Source organism: Dasypus novemcinctus, chromosome 21 (assembly GCF_030445035.2).
Source record: "Dasypus novemcinctus isolate mDasNov1 chromosome 21, mDasNov1.1.hap2, whole genome shotgun sequence".
In the NCBI taxonomy this organism is placed as follows: domain Eukaryota; kingdom Metazoa; phylum Chordata; class Mammalia; order Cingulata; family Dasypodidae; genus Dasypus; species Dasypus novemcinctus.
This window is the reverse complement of record NC_080693.1, coordinates 68,382,198-68,402,659: the sequence shown is the minus strand read 5'-3', so window position 1 is coordinate 68,402,659 and position 20,462 is coordinate 68,382,198. Positions and strand designations below refer to the sequence as shown.

The window sequence follows — 20,462 nt, the reverse complement described above, 5'->3', positions numbered from 1 at the left end:
TTCCTCTGCCACCTCCCCTCACCCAGGGAGCAGGACGATGTGTTTTTGAACAATGCGTCCTTCAGAAGGTCTGGTGGTAAGGCTGGTTTGGCCATCCACGTTAAGATTCTTTGCCTTTCTTCGGAGGCTCAACCCTTTCGGTGACCTCAGGTTGCTCACGAGCTCTGAGGGGCAGCAAGAACCTCGGCAGTCCAGAAATATAGGAAAGTGGACGTTGTACCAACTGAACTTTGTTTAGCTGACAAAGATCTTTCCAAACATCAGGCCCGGGCCTGTGAAGGGCTAGGGAGGGAATAACTAAACATGTCTGTGGTGATGGAAAGGTTTGCAACCACAGAGAGGACATGTTTACAAATCCCATTGTCTTGACAGTGGACGTCCACCCTCCCGCATGTCCACAAAGCCTCAACGCCACATCCTGCCCCAAGGACCAGGCCTGCGCACCCCAGACTGCGAGCAGCCAGCAGGGGGTGGGGCAGAAAAGGATGGACTTGAGGATACAGGAGGAGGCGCCTGGTGGATCCAGAGCAAAGCCAAGAGGAGGCTCTGGGCCAAGGGTCCTGGCAGGGGGGGCCTTTGGCCCCAGCAAACTGACCAGCTCCCACATGGCTGGGGTTTAGGGTTGGCATTTAATTTGGGGGGGTGGGGAGGGGTGGCTTTTAAATGTTTGAAAAATAGATCTAGAAATGGTAATTGATAAAAGGATCCCCAACTGTAAATGGGTATTAAAAATACCCATTTAAAATACATAGCAAGAAAAAAAAACTTAACACGGACACCAAAATGTCGACAGTGATCATCTGCCAGTGTAGAGATAAAGGGTTCTTTATTTTCTGTGTAGCTTGCTGTATTTTTCAAACTTTCTACAGTAGGTATATAGATAAAAGCTGTTAAAATGCCACTCAAAACGGCACTCTCCCAAGGCCTTCTCAGCCTTCCGAGGGAAGGCTCCGGGTGCAGGTGTGAGTGTCGGGCGGCAGGGGCGGCCGGCCGCTGCAGCAGGGCACGGGGCCTGCCGATGCCCGAGTGGCCGTCGGGGCCCACGCTCGAGCACGGAGCTGGTGCTGGCCTTGAGGGGCGCTGGGAGGGGCGGGCAGGAGCCTGAGCTGGTCCCGGGCCAGGTCTACACCACACCAGGGAAGTGGGCGTCCCTCTGGGGCACCCGGCTGTTTATGGGAACAGCTGGGACAGGAAGCCAGAGGGGGCAGGGCCTGCAGCAGGGAGTGGGACGTGAGGCCCGCAGCCCCACTGCGCCCGCCCGCCCCCGCTTCCCGGAGTCCTCCTGGGTGAGAGCCACAGCCGGGCAGGCCCGGGGCAGGGCCCTCGGCCGGCCGCCTGTGCCAGTGGAAAGGCCAGCTTGGGAGCTGGTTGGGGCTGGGGCTCTGGGGGATTCTTCGAGGCTCTTCTCTGGAGGAGGACAGAGGAAGACACCCCGGGAAGTGACCCGCTTACTACCAGCAGCCCTGTCCCTGCTCCTGGCTCCCCTGTGAGGGACACAGACGCAGACGGGGAAGGCAGGACCTTTAATTGCATTCACAGAGAGACTGGGTGGGGGCCCTGTGCTGGGCACCTGGAGACGGGGTGGGGGCGGGGGCCAGGGCGGATCGCAGTCGGGAGGGCGGTGCAGGGGCCCGGGCGGAGGGGGCGGGGGCGGCCAGGGTGAGCGGGGCGTGCGGCCTTCCCTGGCCCGCGCCCACGCCCCACCCCGCCTCAGTCGGGGGACGTGCCGGCCACCGCGGCCGTCTCAGGAGTGTCTCAGCTCCACCTCGGAGCCGAACTGGGGCCCGTGGTGGGGCCTGCGGAGGCTGTGGTGGCGGATGCTGAAGAGCCGCTGGGTCAGGCCCAACGTGGCCACCAGCAGGGCGACGCCCAGGAAGAGGAGCACCCACTGGCCCACGCGGGCCTGATGCGGCTCCAGGTCCAGGCCCAGGAAGTTGACGCGGCCGGTGACCGGCACGGAGCCTTCTGAGCTAGCTGGGCGGGGGGGAAGCAAGGAGAGCGTTTTGGGGCCACCTAGCCTGGCTGCCCTGTCCTTGCTCTGAGGTCAGGCCGGATCCTGCCCGAAGTGGGGAGGGGGCTCGGCCCTGAGCGGGCTCTGGGGGCGGAGGTGGAGAGGGCGGTGGTACCGGAGTATGGCGTCCAGTTGTACTGGGGCCAGCCCAGCTTCTCCCCGTGCCGCCCGTTCTCGGTGAGGAGCCAGTCCAGCAGGGGCTTGAAGTAGTTCATGATGGCCGCGGAGGACATGTTGGGCTGCCCGGTGATGAGCTTCATGGCTTCCGGCCACGGCTTACTGAAGCCCAGCTTCATGGCGTCCCTGCGGGAGCGCCAGAGGAGGGAAACCGAGTCACGGCGGGCCTCGGGAAGGCTCCCGGTCCCTCCGGCCCCCCTCCCTCCGGCCCCCCTGGCCTCACCCTCCCTCTGAGATTGGGAGGGTCAGAGCCCGCCCGGGGGGTTGGCGGTAGGGAGGACCTGGGTCCAGAGCAGTTACTGGTTCCCAGGGCCCAAAGAGGCCCCAGAGGGGCTCCCCCAGGCCGCCGCGAGGAGGTCAGAGGAGGCGGAGGAGACTCACGCCAGGCGCTGTCCCGCCTCCTTGGACTCGTAGATGTCACACTTGTGCAGGGGGCCCTGGTGGCCGGCCGCCCGGCAGAGCGCCTCGTGGAACTGGAACTGGATCACGAAGCTGACGAAGTACCTGGTGCGGAGGAAGGGGTGCGCGGGGGGCTTGGTAGAGCCACCCCCCTCTGCAGTTAGGACGTCGGGGCGAGCCCACCCGGGCCGTCAAGGCCACCAAAGCCCCACTGTCCGCAGCCCTCTGGTGCCTCCCACCCGTGAGCTGCCTCCACGTTCAGAAGGGCCCTGAGGGGCTGTCGGGATGGACCCTGGGCGAGGAGGGTCCAGGCAAAGCTCTTCCAAGACGGGGCGGCCTGCTTTGGAGGCCGAGGTCCTGGGTGTGTGCCAGTGAAGGCCGGGTGCTGCGGGAAGGGTCACAGGAACGGGGTGGGGTTGTCTGGGCAGGGGAGCCAGCCCTTGATTAGAAATCTGCCAGTCGAGGCTGGAGACGGTTTAGAGAACGTCCCAAGCCAGTGGTGCAGGTGTCCCGCTTCGAGTGCTGGGTACAAGTCAGGTGCACAGGCTTTGCTGGGGTTTCCTCAAAGTGCTTGACCAAAGCCAGAATTTGGAATGTCTCCTTTGCCCACCTCTGCCTGGACAACGGTCGGAGGCTAAGTGTCACTCCGGCTGGGGACCAGCTGGACCCTGGGGTCCGCGGGGACGGGGCCCTTCCTTAAGGGTGCTCCCTGGTGCACCGTTGGGGTCAGGCCTCTCCCGAGGCCCCTGGGGATGAGTGTCCTTGGCCCCATGCCCGCTGCCGTTAGCTGGAGCATCTGAGCAGGCCTGCTCGCCCTCCCTGGGCCTCTGGCGACAGCCTTTCCCATCCCGCGACTGTTGACTAGGGCTTGGCTGTGTGGTGCTGGGCGGCAAGGCGGGCCTGGCGGTCTCCCCGGGCTTCCAGGGGCCACGGGGGCGGGCTGGAGGCTGCCACAGCCTGCCTGGTGGCCCCCCTACCCTCGGAGCTGGCCTCGGGCAGCTGCAGCAGCACACTGAGGTCTGCGAGCCCCAGGTCAGGCACGAGCTCCCGCTTGGCCTTTAGGAGGAGAGGGGCTGAGGGCGCGGAAGCCCTGGCTGTGACTCAGCCCTGAGCTATTTACACTGCCCTTTAGAAGAGTGGCTTAAAAGCGGCTGAGGTGGCCACCATTTCTAGGGCATGCTATGTGTAGCAGTTTGATATTATTGATGAATTCCAAAAATAGCTATTGGATTATGTTTGTCATCTGATCTGCACCTGCGCATGATTGAGTTATGATTAGCAGATAAAAGGCATGGCAAAGAACAGAGCTGAGGGCTTCTGATGTTGGAGTTTGATGCTGAAGACTTAAGCTGGAGCCCTGGGAGGTAAGCTCACAGAGGAAAGAGAAGCCAGACCCAGGAAGAAAGGAACCTTGAACCCAGAGAGAAGCAAGTCCATGGAAGGGAGGAACCCAGGAAGCCTGAACCCTCGCAGACGTCGGCAGCCATCTTGCTCCAAACAGACTTTGGTGAGGGAAGTAACTTAGGTTTTATGGCCTGGTATCTGTAAGCTCCTACCCCAAATAAATACTCTTTTAAAAACCAACCCATTTCTGGTATTTTGCATCAGCACCCTTTTGGCTGACTAATATACTATGGATTAGATATTATGCTAAGAATTTAACCCTCGCAGCAATCCTGTGAAGCAGGTGAGAAACTGACATTGAGGACATTTGAATCTAGTTATGCCCGACCCCAAAGCCCGGACCACACCCTCGCCCCTAGCGACACTGCCTCCCAATTGAACTGGGCCTCGGTCATGAGTTTCAGGGTATAGAGGGGCGATTTGGTGCCACTCAAAATGCCAGTATTACATTACCAGCAATAGAGCCAATGAGTAGTAAAGTGACCACAAGCTTGTTTGGGAGGAAAAAAAAAGGCTCAGGCCATGACCTGGCCAAAGGTCACGGTTAACATCAGCTACCCGTCGCAGGTCTTGGGCCACCAGCAAATTCCTGCAGTGTGAATCTCTGATTTCCACTGTGTGGGTGTAAGAGGCTCTCGCTATAGCAAAAAGAAAGTTTAAAGAAACAGCAGGGGTGCGGGCATAGCACACCCGGTGCCCAGCATCCCACCGGCACGCTGCCTCCCTCTCCCCCGGCCGCGTCTGTCTGTTACCTGATATAAGGCACACTTGAAGGGATGTGGAACTTGGCCCCTGGATCAAAGTCGCCTTGAGACCTGGGCACAGGGGGGCAGAGGCCCTGGTACTTCAACCTGTCAGGGGGAAGATGTGTTGGAGAGTCTGGGCAGAGCCAAGCTGGGAGGCGGTGGCCTTTTCTGGAGGGAGGTCCCTGCACCTGCGGCCACCCCGGGCTTTCCAGACTCTTGCGTTCTGGGCCCTGTGCACTAGCACCCTCCATGCCCACCACCCCCACACACGCACATGCACTCCAATGACCCCTGTGCATGTCCACATGCCCCTTACTACGCACACACACACCGTGCCCCTCGTGCATGGACACACGTGCACTATGATGTGTATGCACCACACACCCACAAGGACCTGCGTGCATGTCTACACTCACGACGTCATATGCAGACACACATATCATACAGAGACACAGGCACCCCACACACACACCGTACACACACTCGGGCACGCACCTGAGGCTCCACCACTCCTGGTTGTAGTTCTCCTTGCTGATGCTTTCATCGAACACCCGCCAGCGCCACTGGTCGACAAGGTAGCTGAAGGGGATAAAGGCGATCTTGTCCAGCGCCATCTTCATGAGAAAGTTGATGTCGTGCTCTGCCAAGGGGAGGGACCTGGGCGTCAGATCTCCCCCCGCCTCCTGCCAGGTCAGCTCCGAGTGTGCGTGAAGAGAGGGAGGGGAGGTGGGCCTGCACCCTGTGGGTGCTGTGAGCCGCCGCGTGGGTGGTCTGTGTAGTCCATCCTCCCGCTCACTCTGCTAGGGGCCCCCTTGCTCCCCACTGACCCCGCCCTACACTCTGCCCCTGGGTCACTAACTCTCCCTCTTTCCCACGTCCCGAACGCTGCTGTTTCTTCTTGGTCCCCCACGCACGGGGGGATCCCATTTCCCTCTCACCATAGCCGCCACCCTCGCTACTCAGCAGGTTGATGCTGTGCAGGTGCTGGGGGGTAGACACGGAGAGCGCCAGCACATCCCCGATGGCCTCATGGAAGCCGGGGTTGGCGCCTTCCCGCAGGTTCACAGGCAAGTCCTTGTACTGCATGAAGTACTGCACGTGGCCCATTTCGTGGTGGGTCACCACCAGATCCTCCATGTTCACAGTGGTGCACTGCTTGATCCTGGGAGCAAGCGGGAGAGGGGGGTTGGAAGAGGGACAGCGAGGAGCTCTGGGGCCGAGGGCGACCAGCTGCCCTTTCTGCACAGAGAAGACCCCTATCGCTGCTGTATGCATGAAGGGAGAACAAAAAGGAGATACAGAGATAGCCTGAGAAAGAGGGAATCTGGGGCTCCAAAGCCCCTAGAGAAGGCTTTCTGGCCACTCCTTTGCCTCCAACTTTCCTGAAAAACTCTCGCCCACGCTGCCATGTTGGTGGGCAGGGTTCCCCCGCCACAAGTCAATCGCCGAGCTGGGGCCAGGCCCGACCCTCGCGATCCTCAGCCCCAAGCCCTGGCCCCTGCGCCCTTTCCCTCTCTGCCTGCTCTGAGGCCACTGCAATGGAACCACCGCCTTGCCCCCTGGGCTGAGGAAAAGCCCCCCGGCTCCTGCCTGGACCCACCTGAAGTCCTTGCCGTTGTAGAAGTCCCAGGCGGAGGCATGGCACACCACCTCCCGCCCGTCAGTCGGCTTCTCCAGCATCGACTTGTTCCAGAACTCGGGGGGCACGGGCAGCAGCCCCAGGGAGGTGAAGAACTTGTCAGCTTCCTCGAACATCCTCTTGGGTGTCCAGCCCTGCGAGCAGACAGGGCTCTGCTAGTCCTGGGGGCTGTGGGGGCAGGCTGTGTGCCACGGAGCGGGGGGCTGGGGGGTACTTCCAGGGAGCCCAGCTGGAAGGCACTTGAGTCAGGGGTCCTTTCCCACTCCCGGGGATCAGAGGGCCACCCACGGAGGAGTCAGGCGGAGGAGGGTTCCAGTGCGGACCTGCTTGATCATGGCCTCCGTGGCATCCAACGTGGGGGCTGAAGGGAAGGGTACTACCAGTTCATAGATGTTGGACCAAGTCTGCGCCCACATGTTCCCTGGAGGCAGGTGGGGGAAGAGGAGGGAGAGAGGAGAGACACAAGTTATTTCTGAGGCTCCTCACCACCACGCAGGAAGAGGCCACCAAATCCCAGTCCCGCTAATCACAACAGCGCCCCCTGAGCACCTACTCGTTGCAAATTTTGACTTATGTGGCCTTGACCTGCACATCAAGCCTGCAAGGTCGATGGCTGCACTGGTACAGAGGAGGGCCTGGCTGGTCACCAATCTAGGTGACCAATGTCACCAGCAACTGTTTACAGGTCCCTGGACATCTGCCCACACGGCCACCGCTCGTCCAGCCCTGTGCTAAGCATACTGTGTGGATTAATTTGTAATCTAACTCCCTGGAGGGTTCCCATTGTAGGATGGGGTCAGGGGCTGGGGGGCCAAGCAGTCCGCCCAGGGCCCATGGCTCCTAAGCCCTGGGGGGCTGGGACATAAGCCCACACTCTTGGCTGACCGCTGTGCCCCTGCGGAGCATCTGGTCACCTGTCAGTGACTCTGGCAAGAACCGTTCCCTTCTGTAGAACTGACACCTCTGAGTTTAGTGTGAGGAAAGAAGAGAGCCCAGTTTGCCAGGACTGGAGAAAAGGAAGCTGTTCTGAAAATAAGTGGAAAAGCTGATATGTATGTATTTAGGTACTGGAGCCAGGACCTCTTATGTGGGAAGCCAGCACTCAACCACTGAGCCACATCGGCTTCCCTGAACTGGTTTTTTCATTTGTTTTGCTTGTTGTCTGTTTTTGTTTTTTCAGGAGGCATCAGAAACCGAACCCAGGACCTCCCATGTGGGAGGTGAGTGCTAAACCGCTTGAGCCACATCCACTCCCCTAAGCAATATATTTGGAATACAGATTCTTTCACAGCCAAGGAAAAGTAAACTTGAACTGATACTGGGTTGGAGTCTAAAGTGAGAGAGAGAGCAAGAGAGCAAGTGGGAGTGCAAGCAGCGCCTGGCTCATTCGCCAGCACCAGGGCTGAGTGTTCAGCCCCTGCTCTGCTTGGTCCCCCAGGCCTCCTGGGTGCACTGCCTTCCCTCCTGGGGTCCTTGGCTGAGCCACTGAGCTGACTCCACCCTGCTCTTCTCTGGTTCTACCAGAGAGGAATGAGGAGGGCTGTTTTCGCAGGCTGCAAAGACTCTCTGCTGATGGGAACCAGACCCAAAGCTGGACCTCCCTGGCCCAGTTCTGGCTCTCCCTCATCATTCGTGAATGGTCTGTGCCCAGTCTGGGCTCTCTGCTCCCAGACACATGGGCATTGCAGCTGCCAGGAAAGTGTGCTACATGGTCTGGCAGGGATAGAAGACTGGTGGCCTCTACTTTGCTCCAGTCTCTACCATTCCTTATTGTGTCCTGCTGCCTACCTCATGTGCAATTACCTGCCTCAGGCCTGTGAGTTTCCAACCCCTGAAAAATGAGGACCCCAAATTTTCAAAGATTCTCCTTTGCTGTCCTAGTTCCCTTGACCTGAAGCTGTGTCTGACCGCACCCTCCCCCACCCCCCATATTCCATCTGTCAAAACCTCCCATTTCTCAGGGTGCTGTCCAAATCACCGCCCCGGGGAAGCCTTCCAAGCTCCCCCTCTCGTGGCTCATTTCTCGCCCTCCTGTATCTTGCTGCCTCAAGTTACAATGAATTGATGTGCTGCGCCTCCCAATGAGAGAGTGGACTTCCCTTTGTGACATATGCCCACTTCCATCATGGGGACTGGCATAATGCGTGTCTGTAGCAAACGGGGTGCCAAGTGTAAGCCGGGGCCTGCCTCCCCCTAGTCCCAGCCCCCACTCCACTCCCACCCAGAACAAATCACCTCCAGGCGCGAGTCTTTCACTGTTCCAACCTGAAGCCGCACCCGCAGACCCTCCCCAGCTTGTCCTCCGCCCTCCAGCCAGCCCTGGCCCAACCCTCACTCGTGCTGTCTTCACCCCCTCCTCAGGGCCCCGTGGGTGCCCTCACCCAGCAGATGAGCGGGGATGGGGCCCTCCAGGTTGATGTGCTGGGGCCCGTAGTGGCGGTGCAGGGCGCGGCGCACGTAGGCATGCAGGTTCAGGTAGAGCGGCTGCAGCTCCTGGAAGAGCTGCTCCAGGTCCCGCTCCAGCGACGGCGACTCGTACATCGCTCTCCAGGAGTCCCCTGCGTCGGCGTAGCCTGCAGAGGGGACGCAGCCAAGCTCTCCGAGCACCTGGCCATTCTCCGAGCCCCTCCCTGCCTCCCAAATGACCTTCCTTTCCCGAGGTTGGGGTCTCAGAGGACCTCTCTGCGGGACCCCAGGGGTTCTGGAGAGCTGGCAGCGCCAGCAGAAGGGACTCACCATTGAGTCGGGCAGCTTTGTTGGCGAATTCCACGTACTGGGGGAATAAAGGGAGGATGGTTCTCCCTGCCTTTTCTCGCCAGCCCTTCCATGCCCATAACAGCTCTTCATAATTCCGGGATGTGGCCATCAGCTTTGTCAGCTCTGGGGGGAAACGGGGGGCAGAGGCTGAATGGCTCGAGCCTCCTGCCCTTTGCTCACCATCTATGTCCTTGTAAGGTGAACCCAGTTGTAGAATTCCAGAGCTGGGATAAAACTGGTGCCATCGCGGGAAGGGGCTATGCAGGCAATAAGTCCAGTGAAAGGGGAGAGAGGGTGGGAGCCAGCATCTCGTGGGAGCTCACGGGGTGCCAGGCCCGGGGAAGTGCACCCTGGGAGCCCGGGCCTGCCCGTCCCCCGACACGAGCAGTTTGCAACATGGCTGGGTCCCCAGCTAGGAAGTGGTAGAGCCGGGCTGCAGACCAAAGCGATCCCAGAATCAAGAGCATGGCTTGGAGGTCAGTGGTCACTGGACCACTCTCTCCCTGCCTGTCAAACGGGGGGTGCTTGTCGGCCCTCGCAGGGGTGTGTCCCCCCACGGATAGCCCAGGGCATCCTCGGCCCGATGTTATTGGACTGAGCTGAATAAAAGAATAGTTGTGAAGGCCGGCAAAGTGTAAAGAACCATCCACATCTCATCCGGCAGCCGCTTGCTAAGCGTGTTGGTAACGTGGCGCTAATGTGACTTCCCAGGCCGGGGTGAGGATGAGGCCGGACCCCGGGTGTCCTGCGGCCGCCCAGGGCTGCTTCCCTCCCGCCCGGAGACGGGGCAAGGTGGGAGGTACTTGGCCGCCATGAACCTTCATTCTTGGGCTGGGACCCCGGGCCTTTGCCGACATGCACTGCGTGGTGGCTATTTGTTTTTCACAGGGAAAGTGAAATCAAATTCATTTTGTTGGGAAAGAATTTGACAATTGTGCATCTGTGCCTTGGAGCTGTGGCCTCTGCTTTTTGCGGCTGCTTCTTCCTTTTCCTCCCTGTGGCACTTGTCCCAGAGACACACGGACACACACGCACCTGCACACACCTCCCCCACCCTATGCGTGAGTCTCCACATACACGACCTGCGGGCCAAGCCCCGACCCATGCAAACTGCTTCTCTCTCCTGTTTATTTTCCATTTCCCTTCCTACTTGTCATTGTTCTAACGTGGGAGTCGGGCTGGGGGCCAGGAAGAGACCATTTCTGGGTGGACGGTCCTCAGGAAAGAATGTTTCCGTCACCGGCTCTCCAGCCACAGACCGTGTGCCAGCACTTGGGTTTGGGGGGCAGCACCTTCCGAGGGGGCCCAGCCAGGGTGGGCGAGGAGGAGGGGCGGCGGAGGGGCCACCGGGGACGCAGCGGGGCGCTCCTGGCTCCGGTGCACGCCGTCTCAGTCACATGCTGGGGGTGGGGGCATCAGAGCGAGCAGGGGAGGTGGCAAGGCAAGCGCAGGGGCAGGAAGGGGGGCGGGGAGGCGCCGTGGGCCTCCGGGAGCCCCAGCTCTTGGAATCCCAGTCTGAGGTAGCAGGGTTTTGAGGGGCCCACGGGAGGAACAGTGGGGGAGATGGAGGGGCTGGAAGGGGACCCAGGGGGTGGAGGGGCAGACCCAAGGGGAGGGCTGAGAGCCGGGGCAAAGGGCCAGGGAGCTACGGTGGCAGAGAAGCCAAACTGGGGGAGAAGAGAGGGGTTTCCTGGCTGGGTCTGCGTCAGGAGAACCTAATGCCCCTTCGCCTGCTAGCACCCCTAATGCTATGCCAGCCCCATACTCCCCCAGACTCCTCCAGCCTCCCTGCCCCCTAGACTCTTCAGTCCCCTGGCCTCGCCCCAACAGCCCCACAGCCCCACAGCCACCTCAACCTCCCCCAGACTGTCACCCTAGTCCCCCCAGTGTCCCCAGCCTCCCCGGCCCTCCAGCCTCCCTCAGACCCCCAGGCTTCCCCCAGTCTCTTCAGCCCCCTCCTCGGCCTCCCCAGAACCCTCCACCTCCAATCCCCTGGGCCCCCACCCCTAATTCCCTGCCCCACATCCCTGCAGCCCCCCCCCAAGACTCCTGGCTCCACCACCAACCTCCCTGCAGTCTCCTCAGACCCCCTAGCCCTTAGCCTCTCCCAGAACCCCGTTCCCCCAGATTCTCCCGTGTGTGCTCTCACCAGGCTCTAGCTGCAGACAGGTGGCATTTTTGTAGCACACGGAGGCCGTGCTGTAACGGGTTTCCATGTCCAACATGATCTGGTTGTACTGCAGGGGGAGGAGAGGCAGTGAGCAGCACCCTCTGCTCTGCCCCCAGGTCCCCTGCAGAAGAGCTGGGTGCTGCCACCTTCGCGGCGACACTGTAGGTGCCTGTCCACCTGGCAGGCGTCGTGACTCAGTGAAGGAAGGGAGAGGAAGCAGTGTGAAGGCCAGACCTGGTGAGGGCTCACTTCCCAAGCTAGGGCCTGGCCCTGACCTGGGACCCTCCGCTCCCTGCTACCCCCCAGGCCACACACCTGCTCCAGGTCCTGGGCAGACAGTGCCGCCCGCTCTAGGTCCTGAACCTTCTTTATGATCCGCTTGACAGTGGTGTTCTGGAAGTTGGTCACATCAAACTTCCTGGCCCAGGTGCCGTACTTCAAGCTGTGGTTTGCCATCTGCATGTTCTTCTGCAGCTGAGGGCACGGGGGGATGGTGTCGTGAGGCCCAGGAGCCACGAGAGGCCTCTAGGCAGTCGGGGCCAGGTGGGGAGCCAGGGGAGCGGGGAGGTGGCGATGGGGGCAGTCTGAGCCAATTGCTGCCTCTGCCTGGGAAGGGCCCCCTGCAGCCTGGACTGTGCGGTGAGAGCCCAGACACAGTGAGTGTCCCTCGGCAGGTGCTGAGTGGCCAGCGAGACGTCCTGGCAGGGCTGGGGAAGGGGAAGCCACTGCCTGTCTGAAAGGCGGGTGGGAGTGGAGGGGCTTGCTCCTAGCACTGTGACTCGCTCTCTGGGCCTCAGGATCCTATCTGTAAAACGGGAGCAAGACCATCAAGTTTGCAAGGATGTTGGGTAAAACACGAGGCAACAGGTGGAATGCACCAAGGAGCCGTGCTTGCACAGAAGGTCTTCAAGAAATGTCACTTCTCTGCGGTTAGAAAAGTCACAGCTTGGGGCTAGGCTGGTGCTCACCGTGGCATAGTCTGTGCTCCACCGAACAAGTGAGAATGAGGTTGGAGGGGACACGTGGTCCTTGTGGCCCTGACTAGGGCGGCATATAGGCTTTCAAGTTTTCACTTAGCATCGCTAGTTTATGTATAATTTATTCTCTTACTAACAAGGAATTGATCAGGAATGAAATAAGATTATTCAGGCACTGAATAGATACCCTCCTAAATGTGAAATTGAGGATTGTTTTAAACAGTCCATTTGGATTTTTTGCCAATTCTGACAGCCCCCCGTCATCCCCATCCACTGTCCCCATCAGCTTTGACTCTCTCTGAGGTGACACCAGGAGGCACAAGAAGGGACCCTGCCAGGTTCTCTGCTGCGGGGGAGCCAACGGTGGGCCTGGGAGCCTGCCCATGTGCTTGCGCGTGCCCGTGGGTGTGCGCGCGGGGGGCAGGGGGGAGGGTGCACCTACCAGAATCTTGCTGTTCTCTTTGGTGATGTTGGTGTTGTAGTCCCAGTTGGCCTGGGAGTATTCGTTCCATACAACCTGGGCGGTCCGGTCATATTCCTCCACAAACTTCTGGGCCTCTGCCTCATCGGTCACCAGGTCTGTGGGACAGAGTGGAAGGAGATGGACAAGCCCCCCCCCCCAGGTTCCAGCTGTCTCTGCTCTCCACCCCTCCCGGGGACCCCTCCGGCCTCCCCACGGCTCCCGCCCCCTCTCCCAGCCCCGTCCCACTTGGGCTCTTCTGGGTGGTCTGGTTGGTTGTTGCCTGGTGGGCTGATTTCTGGCCAGTGGTCGGCTGGCTGGATATCCTCTGGCCAGTTGTCCCCTGGCCCGTTGTCCCCTGGCGGGTAATCCCTTGGCCAGTTGTCCTCTGGCTGGTTGTCCCCTGGCTGGCTGTCCCCAGGCCGGTCGTCGCCTGGCCGGGGACCAGCAGGGGGTGCCCACAGCAGAGCAGCAGGAGGAGAAGGAGGCTGGGCAGTCCCGGAGGAGTCCAACCTTGGCCCATGGCCGCAGGAGAGCAGAGCCCTGTGGCCCCCGGCCCCTGGCCAATAAGAGTGGAGCCTGCAGTGTGACCTCATAGAGCATGCTGGCCGCCCGGCCTAGGCCCTCAGATCTGGGCCCGCCCTCTCTAGGATGCTGGGGAAACCACACGCCCATCCCCATCCCAGGGTCCAGGGCCTGGCCTCTGGGACAGGGCACCAAGGCCCAGCTGGGAGCTGGGGAACCCGGGGCCTGGGCCCAGAGCCCGGAGGGGAAGTCCTGCCTCAGTACCCCATCCTGCCCTCACTCCGGGCCTTACCAATGCCTTCTGGGTAATTGTCGGGCACTGGCGGACGCCACTGATACTCGGGCCAGCCCAGGACCTCGCCGTTCTGCTGGTTCTGCTGCTGCAGCCACTGGCTGACTGGCTGGAAGTAGTCGAGCAGCGGCTGAGCGTCCAGGCTTTCTGAGCCGATCATGTCCTTCAGTACCTCCTGCCAGGGCCTTGAGGACCCCGCTTTCAGCATCTCCCTGCCAGGCAGAGTGGGCAGCGAGGGCACCGGGAGCTCAGGCTGGTGTCTGCTGGGGGCCCCTGTGCCCACCCGGGCACACCCACCCTGTCTCTAGCCACTTCTGCCCTTCCTTCTACCCCCATTGAATGACAAGAACACCTAGGAGCTCTGAGAGGGTGGAGAGGACACTTGTCCTGCCTATGGCAGCCAGAAGGTCCATTTAATATTTGATGAGCAGGGGAAAAAAAGAAAGGAAGGGAGGGAGGGAGGATGGAAAGGCAGGCAGGCAGCACCCTGCACCGCCCAGCCCTTGTGGTGAACCCAGGACAGCCTTGTGCACAGCCCTCGCCCGCCCTGCCTCCCCTCCCTCTGCCCCTTCCCACCACACACCGGAGCTTGTCCCCTGCCTTGGTGGACTGGTAGATGTCACACTGGTGCAGTGGGCCCTGGTGGGCTGCCTCCTTGCACAGGGCTTGATGGAACTGGAACTGTAGGACAAAGCTCACAAAGTACCTGCCGGCACAGGTGCTCATTAGGGGAGGTGGTGGGGGAGCAGGACCAGGGGACCCTTGCCAGGCACCACCCAGCTTCCCCATGGGGCAGAGGCAGGAGCAGGGGCTGCATTGGGGAAGGGGGAAGCAAGCCTGGCTCAGGAGAGAGGGGAGAGGCCCACCCTGATCCCACGCCCCCAGGGTCGAGCAGGAAGAGCATGGGGCAAGCAGTGGGGATGGGGCTGCAGGGTCTCAGGAGGAGGGGGAGAGGACTGAAGGTGACAGAACTGGCGGGACGGGAACAGTACCTGATGTATGGTGTCGCGTTTGGGACATGGAATTTAGCTCCGGCATCAAAGTGGGTTTCGTTTCGGACAACTGGAGGACAGATCCCCTGATACTTGGTTCTAAAAAAGGATGGTTAAATTGTCTTACAACCTAGGGGTCTGCCTGGCACCCAAAGCCATGTAGGCTGGGCAGGTTGAGCTTTTGCAGGAAAGGCTGCCAGACAGGCATTCCCACCAGCCATCCCTTCCCATCCTGATGCGCTGGAGAAGACTTCCTGGAAGAGGGAGTTTTAGGCAGAAAAGTATGTGGCAGGTAAAAGTCGGGAGCCATAAGTCATTGTAGAGGAGGGGCTAGGACTAGCCAGTGTTGGGGCTGGATGGGGCGGGCCTGGTGACCAGCTCCTCTGCGCCCTCCGTAGGAGGTGCCCAGGAGGGTGGGGGGGGCACCTGGGTTAGGCCCTTTCTGAGCCCTCTTTGCTCACCGAAGATACCACCAGTCAAAGTTGTAGCGGGAAGGGGGGGTACGCCCACTGAAGACCCCCCAGCGCCACTGGTCCACCAAGTAGCCAAAGGGCAGGAAGGCAATTTTTTCCAGCGCCATTTTTAGCAGGTAGTTGATGTCGCTTTCTGTTGGAGATGAAGAGAGGTCAGGGGGAGAAGGGACTCTGGCTAGGCTAGGCTAGGTCTGGAGAGTCTAGGGTAGCAGGAGGTGAGGCTGGGAAGATACAGGGAAGGAAATTCTGGGCTTTGAGATCTTGGGGTTCTCCTTGGAAAATGACCCTTGGGGATAGCTGAGTTTGGGATTCCCATGTAGATCCCAAATCCAGCTCAGAGAGGGGCACATCTGAGCGGGGCCAGTGGAGTCCTGGAGTGGACTGAGCTGGGACCTCCCCACCCCTGCCCCCCCTACCTGTGTCATTGGTGACATGGTCCAGCAAGCCGATTTTGTAGAGATGTGCCGGGGTGGAGACGGAGAGGGCCAGCACATCCCCAATGGCCTCGTGGAAGCCAGGGTTGGCGCCTTGGCGGAAGGAGACAGGCTGGTCCTTGTACTGCAGGTAGTACTGCACGTGGCCCATCTCATGGTGCACCGTGGACAGCTGGTCCATGGTGACCCGGGTGCACTGCTTGATCCTGGGGTGGGGAGAGGCTGGTGGTGACGGACAGAGCAGGGCTGGCCGGGCAGGGCATGCTGGGGAGGTGGTGCCTGGGGACAGGACCGAGGAGGGCCTGCCCTGCGGCTCTTCACCCTGTCTCCGGCCCACCACCTCCCGGCCTCTGTCTTCCATCCCAGGGATGGGAGATGCCTGCTGGTCGAGGCTGCGGGGAAGGCAGCCTGACGGGTTTCATACCCCGCAGCCCTGGAAGGGGGCCCACCACCCTAGCCAGTGTTGGGGCTGGGCGGCGTGGGCCTGGGGTCCGGCTTCTTTGTGCCCTGGGCTGTCCTGCCCTTCGCAGTCCTGGAAGCCCCCTCCGGGGTCCAGACCTGAAGTCCTTCCTGTTGTAGAAGTCCCAGGCGGAGGCGTGGCACACCACCTCCCGGCCGTCCTGTGGCTTCTCCAGCATGGACTCTGCCCAGAACTCGGGCGGCATGGGCAGCAGTCCCAGCGAGGTGAAGAATTCCTCCGCCACCCGGAACATGTGCGTGGCGTTCCAGCCCTGGGGGTGGGGCAGGCGCAGCTCAGGGCCCAGGGAGGAGGCCTGGGGTCTCCCACCCAGGCTGGCTCTCTGGAAGGGCCTCCCTTCCCGAGGCCGGGCCTCTTACTGGCCACGGCAGCTGCATGAAGGTGGACTGCGGCCCAGCCTCACCTCCAGGGGGCATGGCCGCAGGGCTGCTACCCCTCATGGGCAGCCACACCCCAGCTCACCTCGCGGGCTGGACACCTGGGGCTGCTTCCCCGGAGGGGGTGGGCCCGAGCCCCTCCCCTGCCTCCCACACCCTCCCTGCCCTCCTCCCGGCTCGCCGCCCCGGGAGCTCACCTTCTGCACCATAGCGCTGGTGACGTCGAGGTTGGGCTTGTCGGGGAAAGGCACCACCATGTCGTAGAGGTTGTCCCAGCTCTGGGCCCACATGTTTCCTAGACGCAGGAGGGGCGTGAACAGCTCAGGGCCAGCGCCTGTGGCCCCAGGCGGGCCACGGCACCACCCCCGCCCCTGCAGCTGGACTCCTGGGCACTCGGGGGGCAGTCGCCAAGGTGGCTGGCCGGGGAACAGGACTCCCGCCCGGAACCCGAGCCCACTGTCCCTTGAGTGCCCAGGTCCCGGGGCTGGTCAGTCCAGCGACGCTGCCGGGTCCTTCCGGCGGCGCCTGGGCCCTGCTGCCCCACGCCCTGGGCACACGCCAGGACCAGCGTGCCTCCTCCACTGGACCTGGAGCCAAAGCCTCCAGTTTGGCTCCTAGCTCGGCCTCTCACTCGCTCTCGGACCTCCACGAGGCACCGACACACCGAAGCCTCAGGAACCCCATCTGTAAGGGGTCACCCGCTCGTCCAGGAAGCGGGGCCCTCCGAATGTGACGGGATGAGGACGAGCGCCTTCCCTCACCCTGGACTGCTCTGCCCGGCCCTGGCCCAGACTTGCCTGGGATCTTCCTGGAGGCAAGGCCAGCTCCTTACCCAGCAGGTGAGCGGGGATGGGTCCCCTGAGGTTGATGTACTTGTCCCCGTATCGGCGGTGCAGCGCGCGGCGGACGTAGGCGTGGAGGTTCAGGTAGAGCGGCTCTAACTGGTGGTAGAGGCGCTCCAGATCCTCCTCAAAGGTGGGCGAGTCATACCAGGACCTCCAGTAGGCCCCGGTGTCCGAGAAGCCTGGCGGGCCAGGGGAGGGGCAGCTCAGGCCCTGCGCCCCGCCTGCCAGCTGGAGTGATGGCCTGGGGGCTCCACGCTCTGCCTCAACTAGGGACTGCTCCAGGCTCTAGCTAAAGAGATCCTGGAGGGCACCGCAGATGAAGACGAGTGCTAGGGCCCAGGAAGCAGGGCCAAGAGCGCCAGGCAGGAGGGGCGGCAAGCAGGCAAGCCAGCAGCGGGTGGAAAGCAGAGTGGGTTCAGGGTCTGGTTCTGCCATCGGTTCTCTGAGACCCTGGCCAGGTCCCGACCCTCTCTGGCCAGTGTGCCGGACCCTAACATAGCAGCCACCCTGTCTGCTGCTGGGGCTGCGGCTCGGAGGAGGTAGTGGGTGGGTGGGCACCTGGCAGGCAGGGAAGATGTGCTCACCGTCCTGTCTGTAGGCCTCATTGCTGAGGGTGCTGAAGTCCTGGTACAGGGGCTTCAGTGGGATGCCCGCGGCATTGTGCCAGCCCTCCCAGGCAAACAGCAGCATGGCGTAGCTTCGCGAGGAAGCCAGGACGTTGGTGAGCTCTGAGACAGGCGAGCAGGGTGGTGAGGTTTGTGGGTGAGTGTCCGCAATGCCTTCTCAACCCTCAGGGGGTGCCACACTCGTCCTCACCATCACCGCCATCATCCTCGACACAACCATACCCCCGAAGGGCCACCTACAAGCTGGGCGGGCTGGGGCTGGGAGCTAAGCAAAGTGAGGGCCCGGGCAGGGTTCCTGCCCCCTGCGACGAGGTGATCTAAGGCAGGTGACGAAGGAAGAGGCCATCCAGAAGGACAAAACCCAGGCAGACCCGCCACGGCTCACTGGATGGAGGGGCTGAGCTCAAGACTGCCTAGTAAGTGGGGGGGAGGGCACCCACGAAACGGAAATCCAGCGGCCAGGAGGAAGGTCTAGTGATGGAAGAGGCCAAGGCACACGTTGGCCGGGAGGGGGAGTCGCTGGGGGCTGGGAGTTCTGGAAGTCACTTTGCCAGGAGAGTAGGAGTGTGGGGGAATCTGCAGAGCCCAGCTCCAACTGGGGATCAATGCCAATGCTTTTGGGGTTTGCCTGTTGTCCCCAAGGCCCTCAGACCTCTTGGGTGCAGCAGAGAAGGGCTGGGAAACCCCAGCAGAGAGAGCCAGGGCGGTACCTGGGTCCAGGGACCAGCAGGTGGCAGTCTTGTTGGGGAAGCAGACCTTGGCGGTGGAGTAGATCCTGCCCATGTTGGTCATCAGAGAGTTGTACTGGGGAGTCAGAGTTAAAATGTTAGCTGCGAATGTGTGAGAAAATGTTAGAGCGTGTCTGGCCGCTCCCATCTCTAATCTGGTAGGAGGAAAAAGAGGCCGAAAGGGGTTGAGGCTCCAACAAGGCCACTTGGGCCCTCGGGGCACCTCGCATTCCCAGCTGCGGGAGGCAGCCCGTGGAGGCGGAGACAAGCGCCCTGGAGGGCAGGGGCTCGGGTTCAAGTCTCGGCTCGGCCACCAGCTTGCGGCATGGGAAATCCTCCTCTGGCCTTAGTCCCTTCCTCAATCCTCCTCAACATTTCCAAGGAGGCCAATAAACCAAACTGACTATGGAGACGTGTTGATGCCCCGTTTCATCTTTTACTGTTTAATGTTCCTTTCTACTTCCTAGTGTTTGTTCCAATATAAAACAAATCCTCACGCCATCCCCAAGGAAAGGCAGTGCTTCAGGAAGCTGTTCTGTGCTTCCCCTGCCTCCACGGACAGCCACAGCCCAAACAGACCCCATGGTGGGTCCCTTCCCGCCAGGCCGATGTTTGTCGCCCCCCCCCTCCGGACCCCACAGTGGGGAAGGTCAGGGGAGGCGCCCCAGTCACCCCCCATAAGGCCCACCAGACACACCTGCTGCCGCTTGGTCAGGGGCAGGTTGGCGGAGCCCAGAGTGCTAATGGCCTCCAGGACTTTGCGCAGCTTCGGGTCGGTGAAGTTCTGCAGGATAGGCTGGTACAGCTCCTTGGCCTTCTGGCCCCACGCCTCGGCGAACTCCTGGCTGAGCAGGGCTGCTTTTTCCTGTGGGCGCCAGGAGGGCACCGAGAGGGCCCAGGTCAGCTAGAGGCCACACGGCCTCCTGCCGAGACCCCACCCCGGGATCCTCCAGGTCAGGGGACAGTGGAACAGCAGAGGCAGGCAGAAGGGAGGGTGGCTGGACAGGGTGAGGAGTGGGGCAGCGGCCAGAGAGGAGGCCCCCGAGCGGGGGTGGGGGGATGGGCATCCTCAGCGATGTCGCTGTCCTGATGTCACCCCTGGCGCTGTCACCTGGGGGTGGGGAGGGGGTCGGCCTCGGAGGAGCCTCACCCCTCCCCATTCAGGTCTTGGACACGGACCGTGTGCCCGGCACCGCGCTCGTTCCCCCACCGGCCTGCCTGCGGCGGCGGGGGCGGGCGGGGGGAGCTGGGGACCCAGAGCGGGGGCGGGGCGTCCTCAGGGCTCCGGGCGGGGGGCGCGTCCCGGGAGGCGGCGGTCCGCGGCGCGCCGCCGCAGGCCTGCGATTGGCCGCCGCGCGCCCGCCCCCGCGCGGCCCGCGCCCACCTGGAGCTGCGCGTTCTCCGCGGTGATGTTGGTGTCGTGCGCCCAGCTGGCGGCCGTGCTGGAGAACAGCACCTGCTCGGCGCTGGAGTTGTAGCTCTGCGCGAAGAGCTGCGCCCCGGCCTCGTCGGCGGAAAAGTTTCCGGGCTGCAGCGAGGGGTCGAGCGCCCGGGCGGCGGGCGGCGGCGCCAGCAGCAGCAGCAGCAGCAGCGGCAGCAGCGGCCCCGGCGGCGGGCGGCGCGGCGCGGTCCCCATGGCGCGGTGCGCGGTGCGCGGCGCTGCCCCTTCTCCCGCGCCGCGCCCGCGCTGCGAGTTATAAAACCCGGCCACCGCCGCCTTCCGACACACCCCCACCTCCCCGCCCCGGCGCGCTTCCTTCTCGGCTCCAAAGTCCCCGGGGCCGCGCGGGCCTACCGGAGCGGGCGGGGACCGAGGCTTCCTGGCCCGCCCCGGGCCGGGGCGCAGTCCCGGGAAGGAGCCGAGGCGACCCCCGCCAGATGCGGCCGGAGGTGGCGCGATCGGGCTCAGGTCAAGCTCTCCCAGAGGAGGCTAGGCAAGGGCGAGGGACCCA

At 62.1% G+C, this 20,462-nt stretch overlaps 1 protein-coding gene across 2 annotated transcripts; it reads right to left on the bottom strand.

Annotated features, from left to right (window-relative positions):
• Positions 1-809: 809 nt before the first annotated feature.
• Positions 810-20,241, bottom strand: LOC101413042 (angiotensin-converting enzyme). Of its 2 annotated transcripts, none has more exons than XM_058284501.2 (25): positions 19,895-20,241; positions 19,208-19,375; positions 18,493-18,586; positions 17,741-17,884; positions 17,144-17,335; positions 16,509-16,606; positions 16,015-16,187; positions 15,439-15,662; positions 15,011-15,155; positions 14,550-14,648; positions 14,141-14,263; positions 13,558-13,769; positions 12,723-12,859; positions 11,619-11,777; positions 11,283-11,370; positions 9,113-9,256; positions 8,758-8,949; positions 6,700-6,797; positions 6,338-6,510; positions 5,676-5,899; positions 5,233-5,377; positions 4,744-4,842; positions 2,570-2,692; positions 2,127-2,314; positions 810-1,974 (listed from the first exon to the last, which is right to left on the bottom strand). In XM_058284501.2, exons 1-25 carry the CDS (start codon positions 20,144-20,146, stop codon positions 1,745-1,747), a joined length of 3,924 nt encoding a protein of 1,307 aa, XP_058140484.1. In that variant the 5' UTR covers positions 20,147-20,241; the 3' UTR covers positions 810-1,744. The 2 variants fall into 2 exon arrangements, with proteins under 2 accessions (XP_058140484.1, XP_058140485.1); XM_058284502.2 differs by lacking the exon at positions 19,895-20,241 and adding an exon at positions 19,622-19,726.
• Between the last annotated feature and the right edge of the window lie 221 nt (positions 20,242-20,462).

Bases quoted from the DNA above. Each gene is read 5' to 3' on its own strand.
- LOC101413042 (XM_058284501.2), bottom strand. From the start codon at position 20,146: ATGGGGACCGCGCCGCGCCGCCCGCCGCCGGGGCCGCTGCTGCCGCTG. The intron at 17,336-17,740 runs GTGAGCACATCT...CTGGCCCGCCAG, and splicing joins TGAGGCCTACAGACAGGACG to GCTTCTCGGACACCGGGGCC. The intron at 11,778-12,722 runs GTAGGTGCACCC...CCGTGCCCTCAG, and splicing joins AAGAGAACAGCAAGATTCTG to CTGCAGAAGAACATGCAGAT.